The sequence below is a fragment of the Rhinichthys klamathensis genome, unplaced genomic scaffold (assembly GCF_029890125.1).
Source record: "Rhinichthys klamathensis goyatoka isolate OS25496 unplaced genomic scaffold, OSU_Roscu_1.1 h1tg000100l_1, whole genome shotgun sequence".
Classification (NCBI taxonomy): domain Eukaryota; kingdom Metazoa; phylum Chordata; class Actinopteri; order Cypriniformes; family Leuciscidae; genus Rhinichthys; species Rhinichthys klamathensis.
Window position 1 is genome coordinate 791,752 of NW_026606639.1, and position 15,521 is coordinate 807,272.

Sequence of the window (15,521 nt, forward strand, 5' to 3'; positions counted from 1 at the left end):
TGACCAACTCTTCATTAAAGTTAGCTAACTTCTGGTAACCTGAAGTATATATTATATTATTTATAATATATATGCATAGCATATGCATGTATGTATGTTTGTACGCCTATGTATATATACACACATAACCCTAACCCATTTAAGTAAATGAATTGTGTGTGTGTGTGTGTATATATATATATATATATATATATATAGAGTTTATATTTACCGAACATTACTGCAAATTTGTACATGCACACTTATATTTTATGTTGGTAGTAATTCTGAACGGACCGCCTCTCCAGACCTCTTTGCGTGATCACGAAGGTAGGCTAATGGCTGAATCGGAATTTATAAGCAAGATCACGGGAATCAATAGCCTAAGAAAAAAAGTAATGATTTTGTGCAAAGTAAAACCAAAGCAACAGCACACAAAGAAAAAAAAAACATGCAGAATGCAGGAAACCACCACTAAATGAATACTTACAACTAAATCATTGGACTTGTCTGTGGAAAGAAAATAATGTGAAATTAGGTTCTTGTAGCCTGACTGCCGGGCTAGGTAGAGGCTGACGGCCTCCTCAGGAACCTGTTCGAAGGATGTGGCGATGGGGGCGAGTGCATCAGGACAAACTGGCGCTAACCTCTCGAAGAGCTGCAGGTGAATTGGTGTAGCTTTCCCGAAGGGCCTTCATTAATGATGTTGCATAACCTGCAGACATAATAATAATACTGTATAAAGACCATTGACACTAATGGAAACACATGAAATTGTCCTGCATATGAATTATAGCAAACATAAACAGTAAACAGAATGTTACGAGATTGCCAGGGAGATTACAGTACAGTGGACCCTGATATGCGCTACTAAATGTTTTAAAAAATACATAAAAGAAATTCAGAACATATTTGATTATTTGAATGTTACAATTAAATGTTTACACCAATACTAGTGGTAATACATGTGGTAAAGTTACATGAACTCTACGAGGTAGTGAATTTACTGAGAGGTAGCTAAACTCTGAAGTGAGAAGTGGATAAACTGTTTCTGACATAATTTCAGCGGTGGGTAAACTGCGTTTAGCCTCCACTACAGCCCTGACGACACGGTCACGGTCAAATGTGAAAGAGAACCGTAGCAGTCTAACACAAAAAGCAAACACACGATTGCGAAAGCCGCTTGATGATCATCACCACTGATCCAAACTCTACCCATGAAGCTTTCATGACGATATGGACATTTACTTCAGGGCAATTTTGTTTTGGCTCAAATTCGTGAATCACGAAAAATGCTCTTCTAATGTCAGAGTGATCGTGCTTATAGTGGAGGCTGTGTCAAAGGGAACACGGTAGCTATACAAAATACACACAGAGCTAGCTAACACGCAGCTTGTAAACATTAACGTTAGAATGAACTTACCGTGGCAATATCTCGCTTGCGGCAGACGGTGTCTCTCGACCTCGGGACAGGGCAAGCAGAGAGGTTTGCATTCACAGACGGCACGGCGGTAGGAAGTAACTTAGCCATCCTCTCACTCTTTAAACTAAGTGAGACCATCTTGGCATCCCCTGCGTGGTAAATTAATCCTCCTCTTTGAAATGCGCGCTGCATATTCTCGAGTAGGCGGCGACAGAGCTAACTTAGCTGAAAAATCTGCTCGCCTAATCTTGACAAATTGCACCCAGCTTCGGAAGCTCCCTTTGTCCTTGGGGAAACAATGGACCCCATGTCCAGTTTTGATAAAGTTTTTGCACCCGCCACAAACACAGTAATAAACCATTTTGTCTACTTATTATCTAGCTTACTCTTCTCTATCTCTAAGCTGTTATGCTATGCTATCTCTCACTATCTATCTATGTTATGCTTATGATATCTATCTATCTATCTATCTCGATATATTTACTTATCTGACACTGTCACTCTTTCACTAGCTACCGTTAGCTAAGTTACTACTCGCGGGCTTTCGTCTGTTGTCCAACAGCGAGTACCTCATGTGACGTCATGCAATGCATTGTGGGAGAAATTAGAATCCTCGCTAGGCTAGTGGTAAATGCTAACACATCACCGACTTTTCCGTATTATATTTCTTTTTTGTAACCCCCTACAACATAAAATACAAAGGATAACTGTTTAAATGTTTATTACCAACTAGAAAACTGGCAAAAAAAAAAAAAAAAAAAAACCTGCACCATGGCCTTTAAGTAAGATGGCATTTTCTTATAGATGACTTCGAGGAAGACATAATTGAAACACATAGCAGATCATTGTATGAACCTCATAAAATTATCTATAGATTAGGCAGACACAGGATGACAACTAAACTATTTTTATTCTTTTTAATCTACATTCCATAGGTATTACCCATCTTTATATATGCTTTAGTTTGAGGTATAAGATGGAAATCTGAACCAGTTTGCGGCCTTCACATTCCATTCCTTTACAAAAAAGTTGAAACAAGAAGCCGAGTTCTTGTTACCTCAAGACGCTGTGGGTCAAGTAAACTCAGGAATGTATCTGATAATAAAAAAACACATTAAGTAGGTCTTACAAGTAGTTCATAAGGATTACTCAGACCTTATGACATATGAAAAAGGTGTTGCCCAATAATTTCTGTCCTCTCCAAAGAATTCTCTATAAAATCATTACAATCAATAAAAAAAATATTTTTTTTCCACCCAGTTTCACCAACATACCAAAAAGTTATTATTGTTAACTAAAAAATAAATGTATACACCATCACCTGTTTCCTTCACTAGTTCGTTCAGAATAGGGTTTTCAGTAAATAAAATTTATTAGCAGAAATAAATTTAGCAGCATCTGAAAGACAGCTGAGTGTGGCCATGATGGAGGCACACAAACAGAGGGAGGAACTTTCACAGGTTGGTTTCCTTTGACATACAAACATTTGCTACACCCATTATCCTTTGTTTACTCACAATCCTGTGCCAGACATGAGGTTTTGCCAAAAAAAAAGCTGTTGGTTTTGTTGAGTGACAGCTTCCTTTTCCAGGTCAGGCAGCAACTGAGTGACGTGACAAAGCGAGCTCAGGGAGTGGTGGAGAATGGGCAGCCTGAAGCAGAGGAGTGTCAGGTTAGGGTGCGACGCAGAAAGGCACCCTGCATCTCACTTGGCAGCATTAGATAGATTATTTAGCACTATGGCTGTGTCTCAAAGCGAAGCATTGCATACAGAAGTAGTCTTTCAAAAAATGGTTGCGGACAAAAAAATTATTTGCCGACTACGTTTTGATACAGTCTGTATTAATTGCCAAATATAGTGGGGAAAACAAGTATTTGATACACTGCCAATTTTGCAGGTTTTCCCACTTACAAAGCATGTAGAAGTCTGTCATTTTTATCATAGGTACTCTTCAACTGTGAGTGACGGAATCTAAAACAAAAATCCAGAAAATCACATTGTATGATTTAATTAATTTGCATTGTATTGCACGACATAGGTATTTGATATATCAGAAAAGCAGACCTTAATATTTGAAACCTTTGTTTGCAGTTACAGAGATCATACGTTTCCTGTAGTTCTTGACCAGGTTTGCACACACTGCCGCAGGGATTTTGGCCCCTCCTCCATACTACAGACCTTCTCCAGATCCTTCAGTTTTCGGGGCTGTCGCTGGGCAATACGAACTTTTAGCTCCCTCCAAAGATTTTCTATTGGGTTCAGGTCTGGAGACTGGCTAGGCCACTCCAGGACCTTGAGATGCTTCTTACGGAGCCACTCCTTATTGCCCTGGCTGTGTGTTTCGGGTTATTGTCATGCTGGAAGACCCAGCCACGACCCTCAATGCTCTTACTGAGGGAAGGAGGTTGTTGGTCAAGATCTCGCGATACATGGCCCCATCCATCCTCCCCTCAATACAGTGTCGTCCTGTCCCCTTTGCAGAAAAGCATCACCAAAGAATGATGTTTCCACCTCCATGCTTCACGGTTGGGATGGTGTTCTTGGGGTTGTACTCATCCTTCTTCCTCCAAACACGGCCAGTGGAGTTTAGACCAAAAAGCTCTATTTTTGTCTCATCAGACCACATGACCTTCTCCCATTCCTCCTCTGGATCATCCAGATGGTCATTGGCAAACTTCAGACGGGCCTGGACATGCGCTGGCTTGAGCAGGGGGACCTTGCGTGCGCTGCAGGATTTTAATCCTTGACAGCGTAGTGTGTTACTAATGGTTTTCTTTGAGACTGTGGTCCCAGCTCTCTTCAGGTCATTGACCAGGTCCTGCCGTGTAGTTCTGGGCTGATCCCTCACCTTCCTCATGATCATTGATGCCCCACGAGGTGAGATCTTGGATGGAGCCCCAGACCGAGGGAGATTGACCGTCATCTTGAACTTCTTCCATTTTCTAATGATTGCGCCAACTGTTGTTGCCTTCTCACCAAGCTGCTTGCCTATTGTCCTGTAGCCCATCCCAGCCTTGCGCAGGTCTACAATTTTATCTGATGTCCGTACACAGCTCTCTGGTCTTGGCCATTGTGGAGAGGTTGGAGTCTGTTTGATTGAGTGTGTGGACAGGTGTCTTTTATACAGGTAACGGGTTCAAACAGGTGCAGTTAATGCAGGTAATGAGTGGAGAACAAGAGGGCTTCTTAAAGAGAAACTAACAGGTCTGTGAGAGACGGAATTCTTACTGGTTGGTAGGAGATCAAATACTTATGTCATGCAGTAAAATGCAAATGAATTACTTAAAAATCATACAATGTGATTTTCTGGATTTTTGTTTTAGATTCCGTCACTCACAGTTGAAGAGTACCTATGATAAAAATGACAGACTTCTACATGACTTTAAATTTTGGATAATTACTAATTTTAATGATTTTGAAAGAAGTCTCTTATGCTCATCAAGCCTGCATTTATTTGATAAAAAATACATGGAAACAGTAATATTGTGAAATATTATTGCAATTTAAAATAATGGTTTTCTATTTTAATCTACTTTAAAATATTATTTATTTCTGTGATGCAAAGCTGAATTTTCATCAGCCATCACAGTCTTCAGTGTCACATGATCCTTCAGAAATAATTTAAAAAAGCCAATTATTCATTAAACTCTTTAATTCCATCCTTTTTAGGCTCAGGAGGCCCTCAAAAGACAGCTTCAGAGCCATCTAGATGAAGGCAGCTGAAGACACTGCAGTCATGGGTGATGAGTCAACAGACTGGAATGACATTGATATGGTTTTAATTAAGGATGTCATAGGTGCAATTGTTAAACCGTTAACTCATATTTATAATTTATCTTTCAAAACAGGTGTATTCCCGAGCAAAATGAAAATTGCTAAAATCATACCACTATATAAAGCTGGTGAGAGAAATCAATTCACGAATTACAGGCTATTGTCTTTACTCTTGCAGTTCTCAAAAATATTAGAAAAATTGTATGTAATTAGATTGGATGATTTCATTGAGAAGCATGAATTAGTAGTTGATAGTCAGTATGGATTCAGGTCAAAAAATCTACATCAATGGCATTAATTGAGTTAATGGAAGACATTACTAGTGCAATAGATAATAAGAAATATGCAGTGGGAGTATTGATTGATTTAAAAAAATCGTAAAAAATTGATTGATCTATTGTATCATTCGATACAATAGATCATTGTTTGTTAATCAATAAACTGGAAAAGTATGGTATTAGAGGAGTTGTAGATTGGATGAAAAGTTACATAAGTAACAGACTTCAATTTGTGCAGATAGAGGATTACAGATTTGAGTGCTTGGATATCACATGTGGAGTACCACAGGGGTCAATACTGGGTCCAAAATTATTTATTATGTACATTAATGACATATGTAGGGTGACTAACCTCTTAGAATTTGTGATTTTTGCTGACGATACTAATATTTTTTGTTCGGGTGAAAATCTTGAGCAGCTTTTGGAGATGGTCACAGCAAAAATTAATAAGTTAAAAATATGGTTTGATTTAAATAAATTATCGATAAATTTAGACAAAACCAAACTTATGCTTTTTGGTAATCTTAAAATCGATACACAAGTAAAAGTATTGATTAAAAAATGTTAAAATAGAAAGAGTGTACGAGATAAAATTTTTGGGTGTGATTCTGGATCACAAAATCTGTTGGAAACCCCACATCAAATATGTCAGAACAAAAGTAGCGCAGAGTATTGGAGTAATGGGGAAAGCAAGGCATGTATTGAGTAAAAAAGCACTTTATATTTTGTATTGTTCACTTGTGTTGCCTTACCTGAATTATTGTGTTGAAGTATGGGGCAACACCTACAAGACCACCTTACAAACATTAAGCACAATACAAAAAAGAGCAATTAGGTTAGTTAATAAAGTAGGATACTATGAGCACACCAATTTACTGTATTTAAAATTGCACACTCTAAAGTTTAATGATCTGGTTAAATTTAGGACCGCTCTACAATCTATAAAGCAATAAATAAACAGTTGACTGGAAACATACAACAACTATTCACAGACAGGGAGGGGGGTTATAACTTGAGAGGGGAGTTAAAATTGAGACAACATAGGACTCGGACAAAGCTCAAAAGTATGTGTATTTCTGTTTGTGGGGTGCTATTGTGGAATGGTCTGAGCAATTCGATCAAACAAAGTGTTAATATGTTGCAATTTTAAAAAAGGTACAAAAGTTTTATTTTTGATAATTACAGAAGTGGTGAGGGCGAATGATAACTCTTAACTTGTAAAGCATGCTCGACAATTGGTTTCTGTTTCTTTATCTTAATATTAGGATAATGCATCAGTTAATTCAGTAATTTTGTTTTGTATTTTAATGTTGATTTATCTTGTTCGATTGTGATTTGGTTTGGTTAGTAACTGGGGTAGGTCCTGATAAGCCTAGGGCTTCTACCTATCCCTTTTCGAACAGGTTGATTATTATGCAAAGTTTTTTTCCTTTTTGTTTGTTTTTATTTTACAGTTGGAAATTTTATGTGTTGCTGTCTTTTTATTTTATTATTTTCTTTTTCTTTTTTAAATTGTTCGAAATAAAGATTACATTACAAATGTTGTTCAGCTGAAGTATTTTGACTAGATGATAAACAGTATGATCAGTTTTTTGTGCCTTTTTTATGTTCACAAGTTCTAGAGTTTGATGTTGCATGTGAAATCACTCTCTCAAAGGGTGGAACGATTTAGTACTTTTTTACATTTTTAATGTACCCTTTAATGCTGACATGACAATAATGCTTCTGACTGGTGTTTTAGGAGTGTCTAGAGAAGGAGCGAAAGATGACCAAAGATTTGGGCCAGGCAGCCACCAAACTCCAGCAGCTTCTGAGAAACAGTCAGGACCAACTTGCCAAAGAGAAAGTCATAACCCTGCAGGATCAATTGCAAGACAAGGTAAAAACATTATACTGTACATAAGTTTATATAGTAAGATGAATAGCTGCATGTCTATGTTAATGTTGTTTATGTGCTTCGATTTCCAGGAGGGTGATGGAGAGCTGAAGCAAGGCACTTCTGTTTGAGATGGAAAACAGTTTTGCCAAAAATTGCCTTAAGATTACCAAAATGAAGCATTCCTGATTTTTTTTCGGGATTCCTGAAATCTAACTTGTGCAAACATTTTATTTAGGAGGTGTGCTGAAACTATTTTCACTTTACATTCCAGCTTAAACCTTCTGTCAGAAATGATTCCTCAACTGCCTTATGTGTTCTCGCATCTCCTCCTGATGTCAGTGTTAAAAGGGAAACTGTATGTACGTTATTCGTACATCAACTAGTGCAATTAATTACTTGTAAGTGAATGAGTGCATAATTGTATGGTACATGGGAACAGCATTTGGAATGCCCTCTCTGTAGCTGGCTTCAACACCACTGTATAACTTTGATAATTAATAAATAAACAGCAATATGGCTTTCAATGTTTCAAAAGGGCTGTTCATTTCTGCAAAGATGCATCTGGATTTAGAATTCAAAAAATACTTTGGATTAACATTTCATAATGCCCAATATGACACAAACTGTGTTAAAGTTTTTGGTATCTTTTGTAAAACATTATGAGTTGAGACACACATTTGTTTTTGAAAATCACTTGATTTTATTTTTCCAAGTACACATTTCTGCTTTAGGTAACAGTCCTATTGTTAATTTCCGGCATGGGATTTTGGATGTCACTATACTATATTTGATGGTTTGTTATTGTAAACAGTGTTATTATTTTTTTAATAATGATCATTAATGTAAATGGATAATTATGGGTTTTTCTCACTTGATCAAATGACATACAAATACTGGTTCCAATGAAATACAAAGTTTATTATTAATTATTCCCCCAAAACACATTTCTCAGAGGTAAAAATCTTTCGTTTTGACCAAAAGGCTGATAGTGGGGTGTTGGGTCAGTGGTCTTTTTGGTGTAATTTTACACACTTTTCCCCTCCAAAGACTTTACAACATCCCGCCCACCAAGTTTCTCCACAAGACAGTATGCTTCTTTGTCTGCGTGGTCATTAATTTGCCACTCAAATTTCAAACCTGTGTGGAGAAAAAAAAAGCACCATATGTGTTATTTTTAACTTTTCAGTTTTCCTTTTTCTGTAAAACTGCTTTGGAACCATGTGTACGGTAAGAAACGCTAAAAAATAAATTGAAATATTCATTATAACATTAAAAGGACAATAACCAACCTGGCATTTTGGCCTTGACAGCAGACTTTGAACTTGCATAGACCATTTTATTCCTCATGGGGGCGTCCTCAGGGGCACTGTACAATAAAGAGAGACAAAAGCAAGATGGTGAAAATTTGTGCTGTCCTTATGGCTGCTTCACACCAAATGCATTGTGTTCCAATGTGTTGCTTTTGTATTGTTTTTCTATAAAAACACGTGCTAGATGGACGTCTATGACTGTTGCACCATGTCCCGCATCAGCCCTACATTTTATACATTTAAATACCAAGCCTTATTTTCATATAATTTTAGCAGTTTAATACAATTGAATACTTATCTTTTTAAAAGCAAAAAACACATTCTGTCATTCTGTGTAAACGGCCACTATGAGCTGATGGTATATTTCTGTTTTTCTGCTGGGTGCTCAAGTTCCCACCAAAACTCACTTTCAGATGTCAACAATAAGAGACATTCTTGATGACTGACTAAATTACAGCCAAAATACGTGCACATATTGTAAGAGTAGCTTATCGAATTGGCATGATTTACTATTCTTACTAATATCAGTAATATACTTAGCACAAGCAAACAGCCACACAGAACACAAGCCTGCAAAAGTAGATTAATCAGAGAGTTACAAGGGCCTCTTACGAAAAGATGAAGACCAGGTCCTCCTTCACACTCTCCTTGTTCATATAGGTGCAGTCGTACAGGGCGTAGCGGCACTCTTTGGAAGGAAGCTTACTGATGACCGTCTTAAAGACGTCCCCCGTGTTCTCCACATCTTTGACTCTCAGGCAGTTTTCGTGGTCCACTATGATGCTCTTTTGGTCTTCACTCAAACGCATGATTACTAATTTAAATCTTTCTTTCTCGTTGGCACCTTGGAAGCGCACCTTGATTGCTTCATAGTGGGTTACCACCTCATCACTGATGGCTACACCTGAGGCCTGGGTGAAATAAGGGAAAGAATAATGATAAAACATGTGAAAATGATAACTATACAACTGAACTATTAAGTAAGATGGCATTTACTTCCAGATGACTTTGAGGAAGACACAATTGAAACACAAAGCAGATCATTGTATGAACCTCATAAAATTATCTATATTAGATTAGGTAGACACGACTACAACTTAACAATTTTTAATCTTCATTCCATAGGGATTACCCATCTTTATATATGCTTTAGTTTAAGATATGAGATCTGAACCAGTTTGCGGCCTTCACATTCCATTCCTTTACAAACAAGTTGAAACATGAAGCAGAGTTACACCTCAAGACACTGTGGGTTAAGTTAACTCAGGAATGTATCGGAATAATTTTTGGTAACACTTTCCATTACAGTGTCCATGTCTATAATTTTATATACAACAATAGTACGAGTTTTCCACCTAACTAGACCCAGTCAGACTTTCAGCTCACCCAGGAACCACTGGTATAAATAATCAACTTCCTTTAACTACCATTACTACATAACAGTCAACTAATTATTAGTTAGAAAGTCAGGATATAGTTCTAAATGTCATGAAATCTTAATATCTGTATGCTATATCTTCTCCACAGGCCCAGTGGAGTAACTTGGTGGACACCCAAGGGACCACAGACCCCTTGTTGAAAACACTAGTAATAGCAATAAATTAATATGTAATTCTAATCTGCTCAAATCACAAAATAATAACACATTAAGTAGGTCTTACAAATAATTCATAAGCATTACTCAGACCTTATGACATATGAACACCTTGATGTAAGGTGTGGCCCAATAATTTCTGTCCTCTCCAAATAATTCTCTATATAATCATTACAATCCATACATAAATATAAGAAAATCAGCCTATAGAAATGACTTTTCCACCCAGTTTCACCAACATGCCAATACTTTTTATTATTATTATTATAGTTGTTGACTAAAAATACATTTAATACAGTATCACTTTTCCATCACTAGTTCATTCAGATTAGGTTTTTCAGTAAATAAATAAATATTCCATGTAGTTCGTTAATCAATGAGAGACCATGAAAATCACAAGCAGGAATTAGCAGATTGCAGTTTCAAATAGTTATAGATGGAGTTTAGCAGGCTATCACACTGTAGCACATGTAGCCTACGGTTTTGAACAGTTGCAATTCAAATAACTGCATTGCATTAACGAGAACCAGTTTTTACCAAATGATTTAACGGCATGCAAAACGCGTACTGAAAGAAAACTGTCCCGGTGTGAGGACTTACCATTCCTGCCGCTTGTTCTGAGACGGAAGAGAAGAAGTGCGTAGTTGCCTAAACATTAAGGAAGCGACTCGGATATGAACACGCCCTCTTCAACAGCAACAGATCAGTCCTGAATGACCTGCTGAGTCTGACTTTCCACCTGTTGTCCGCAACTGCAAACACCTTTTAATTACAAAATGATTGTGTTGTGATATATCCTGTTGACGTCCTGTTATTTATATTTTGTACTTGTGATAAGAAAGTCAGATAAAACAAAGTGATATGTTTATGACACATGAAAGATTTCAGGTGAGTCAGACGCAGTTTGGAGGTGGAGACTGAACAAAACGCCCTTATAAGGAAGACAGAATCTTTCAGAAAGCCTGACAAAACCCCTTATTTGGCGAGAGGGGCACAAATATTATTTTGCATTGATGGGAGGATTCAGGTGTAAAAATGCACACTTGACGTAGGACAATCATAATCACGATGATTATTATAGACCAGCAAATTGTTTTTAATGTTTCATGTTAATGATTAAGTTTATTTCTGCTTACTTACTCAGGGCCAGTGCTGTTTTTTACCATATGGCCCATTCCAAAATTGCCAAGATTTTATTCAACTATTTATCAAAACTCATAGAACACTTTAAATTTACAGTATTTGCTGATCGTAAACCTGTAAGATTTAAAATGTTTATTCTGAAAATAAATTTGCTAGAAAAAAAAGTCAACTTTGTTATAGACAAATTAGGTCAAATATATAGTCAACAAATGTAATTTCCTCTGAATATTGCTTTAAAAAGAAATGAAATGCTTTGAAATGTCATGTAGTAAGAATGTTAGTTATGACACAAGTATGTCTATGACACAACTATGACACAAGAGTTGACATTGAGTTATGAATAACAGAGTGTAACACCCATAGTCAGAAGACCAAAAACAACATTTTCTGCCTGACACTGAAAGTTTTGAAACCATTTTTGAATGTATAAAATTGGTTAGTTCTTCCCTTTTCAGCAAAATATTTCATGAGTCCTTATTTTATTTTTCTTCACCCTGACCTCCTTTTCTTAAAGCTGCAGTCCGTAACTTTTTTGGGTTAAAAATTATCCAAAATAAATTTGAGCAAATACATAACCAGCCAGTGTTCAAAACTATCTGCTTGCCATAGCTCGATTCTAAACGGCGAGCTTGTAATAATGTTTTTAATTCCAGTGGTACTGGTGGATTTCCGCGGGAAATTCGAGCATGTCTGTGCGTCATTACGTCACATCTGTACACATAAAGAAGGAGTCTCGGCTAATAGGCTTTATTGCGTATAGGGATGCTGAAGGTGGAGATTTATAGCCTTTTCTCACAGCACTTGATATAATTAAACTTATCAATTTGATGGCGGATCCAAAAAGGTTCAAACGACAATCACCAGTGACAACTAGAGATTCACCCGTTGTAAAATGCAAAAGACTTCAGACTTCGGGGTGGCTACAGAAAAAAAGAGACTTGGTTTGATGTGATATGATAAGCGATCGTTAAGATTTAATCAGCGCGATTTACTGCAATGTTTTTTTCCCTTTAGTTGGTCAGAACAAAAGTGGATGTTACTTCAGGTGACTTTTTTCAGTGAAAATTCTTACGTTGGTCATACTTCCAAAAAGTAGAATCTGTGATTCCGAATGACAGTATCCACATCGTCGCGGTGACTGATAGCCGCACATTCTCCTCAAAACATTAATAAATCCGCGCTGTGCCGTGCCGAGGCACAACCCACGTAAAGTTGATAATTCCGCAAATAACTGCAATTGCAGATTTCGAACAGAGATGGCGACAAAGAGGAAAAACTACGGACTGCAGCTTTCAACAATAAAAACAAATCAAATTCTAATTTAAAGGTAGGGTATAGGCAATTTTTTTCACAAACCCTTTTTGTTATTCTTGTTGAAACATCCTGATAGCAATCAATCACAGAAGTGGTCTATATATTAAACTTTTTTTTTTTAAACATATATCATGAAAGTCTCAGGACAAAAAAATGTTCGTCCAATCATTGCATTCGGTCATGTCCTGCCTGTCAGCGTATGTATTTCCATACCTCCACGCGCAGGTATCACACGTCTATCTATCTATCTATCTATCTATCTATCTATCTATCTATCTATCTATCTATCTATCTATCTATCTATCTATCTATCTATCTATCTATCTATCTATCTATCTATCTATCTATCTATCTATCTATCTATCTATCTAAGAGGGTAGCACAGTTGCCTGACCACAAGAAGGTCCTTGGTTTGATGAGTTTGCCTGTTCTCTCTGTGTTGTTGTGGGTTTCCTTATCTGTTTCCCCCCACAATCCAAAAGACATGCAAGATGGTGAATCGGAGACACTGAACACTAAATTGCATGTTGGTGTGAATGTGTGCGTCTTTGTATGAGCCCTGTAATAAACTGGCGTGGCCATCTCTCCAGGGTGTTTCTTGTGCCAGTGGCCCGAGATGCTGCTCCTGCATTCCTGTAAAGAATGAAGCGGTTTGGAGGATTAATTGATTAATGCATTTATTTATTTATGTTGGAGAGGAAGAGGCCAAAATAGTGATTCCAACACTCAAAATTCCAACACTCAGAATGTAAAATCATTCTAGGGGACAGAAACCCAAGTTTACCCAATTGAAGAATAATATGCCTATTGTAGGAAAATTGCACTCAGTGCTGTTTTGCTTTACTTTGGTTTTATGTTTTATTTTAATCCATGATGATGATTAAAAGGCTTAGACTAGTCATTCACTTTAAACCTTTTAAGAAAACGTGTCTGTTTTGTTGCATTATTTATCTGTTGTTGCATCTTGGCAAAGTGTGGAGATTCATTCATTTTTTACTCATTGGTTATAGCCAGTATTTCATTTGTAGACACTTTTGCTTTGTAAGTTTAGAGGGACTTACGGCACACCTATAATTGTTTTAAAGTCTGAAGCTCTGTAGGTCCAGCTGAGCATGATGGGACAGGTCTCTGCTCATGGAGGAATGTGTTTGCATGTGCAGTCCTGATAAAGACATATCCATACACACTCTTGCTGTAAAGGTGCACATTAACTAATATTACATTTATTATAACATGTTAGCTCCATTTATCTAATTTGATTGGAGAAACAGCATGGCTGATATAGAATTACTGCACTGAGACTTTCACTTCTTGTAACGCTCCTCTCTGCAGCCTCTTGTTTACCGATGATTCACATCCATGCTGCTTTTTATTAGGCCTATACAGCACTCTTGCTCTTGAGATATAGTCTGATTAAATTACACTCAGTAAGTTGTGATACTTCATGCTGTATGGAAATGCAGATGTCAGTAGCTGGTTGAAAATATCTAGGCTTATGTGACAGAAGCTGTTTCTGATATTGTTCATGCATGTTACTACTGAGATTTGATAACATTTTCTTTGGGAAACTTTTCAGGGAATACAGACAGCGATGACGTTAACCATATTTGGCAATGGGTAGCCTACATGGAAAGTCACTCAAATTAATAATAATAATCAATAATAACGTTTTATTCACTAGATGGCGCTATTACACCACCATAAAAACTGCATTGAACTGGTTTCTCTTCAATTACCTAACAATGATCTATCACACAGACAATCTACTGTGTCCAAGTCACCTATGCTGCATGTCTTTTGGATGTGGGGGGAAATTAAAGGAAAATTATGACACATAGTTAGAATAGAGGTGCTCTATTCTAACTGTGTCATACTTTTATTATTATTATTATTTTGAGTGACTTTCCATTTACCTATTGCCAAATATGGTGAACGTCATCGCTGTCTGTATCCCCTGAAAAGTTTCTCAAAGAAAATGTTGATATCAAATCATTTTTCACTCATTGGTTAGGCCTATAGCCTGTATTTCATTATTTCATTATTCATTTGTAGACACTTTTGTTTTGTAAGTTTATGGTGTAAGTTTAAGTTTATGGTTTAGAGGGACTTACGCCACACCTATAATTGTTTTAAAGTCTGAAGCTCTGTAGGTCCAGCTGACCATGATGGGACAGGTTCTCTGCTCATGGAGAAATGTGTATGCGCAGTCCTGATAGCTCACTTGTCGCCTGTCAATGACGTAATATCCGCGTTATGCCTGGCTTCCGCCATAGTAACCATGGTGACAGACGTGGACAACTGCGTCTAGCGGCACGATCACGCTGTTGTTTCGTTCAAACATAATGGACCATGGCAAGCAGACTTTGGGACAAAAAGTGAACTAAAACGAGGATCAATATCGGCGTTTCGAGATGCCAAGAGCTCCATGTCCGCGACAAACTTCGACTTGACAGAGACGCTGCTCTTTCATGTAAGTTAGCCTATTAGACAGGTGAGCAAATGTACGTAAAACTAATCAATGTTATATAGCTCAACATGATGAAATGTTAGAATATGATCAGTAAGTTATGTTATTCTAATCTTGATATAGCTTACTGCTAGTCTCATACAGCCAACAAACTAACACGAATAACATTATTACTTTCAAGTGAAACAGCGCTGAGTTACAAGTTTAATTCGTCAAATAAACTGACCTGTATGAGTAATTAGTAATACAGGGCTTGCGGGTAGTTCGGTGGAATGAAATGTCCTTATTCCTTAATATCCGCGGGACTCGCGTGTGGCGCTGATATCTGTCTCTCATTAGCAATCCCGCCCTGCTTCATA

At 37.2% G+C, this 15,521-nt stretch overlaps 1 protein-coding gene across 1 annotated transcript; it reads right to left on the reverse strand.

The window, feature by feature from the left end:
• Positions 1–8,231: 8,231 nt before the first annotated feature.
• cfl1l (cofilin 1 (non-muscle), like) lies at positions 8,232–10,986 on the reverse strand. The gene is made up of 4 exons (XM_056252999.1): positions 10,839–10,986; positions 9,257–9,555; positions 8,624–8,700; positions 8,232–8,471 (listed from the first exon to the last, which is right to left on the reverse strand). Exons 1-4 carry the CDS (start codon positions 10,839–10,841, stop codon positions 8,359–8,361), a joined length of 492 nt encoding a protein of 163 aa, XP_056108974.1. The 5' UTR covers positions 10,842–10,986; the 3' UTR covers positions 8,232–8,358.
• Positions 10,987–15,521: the final 4,535 nt, after the last annotated feature.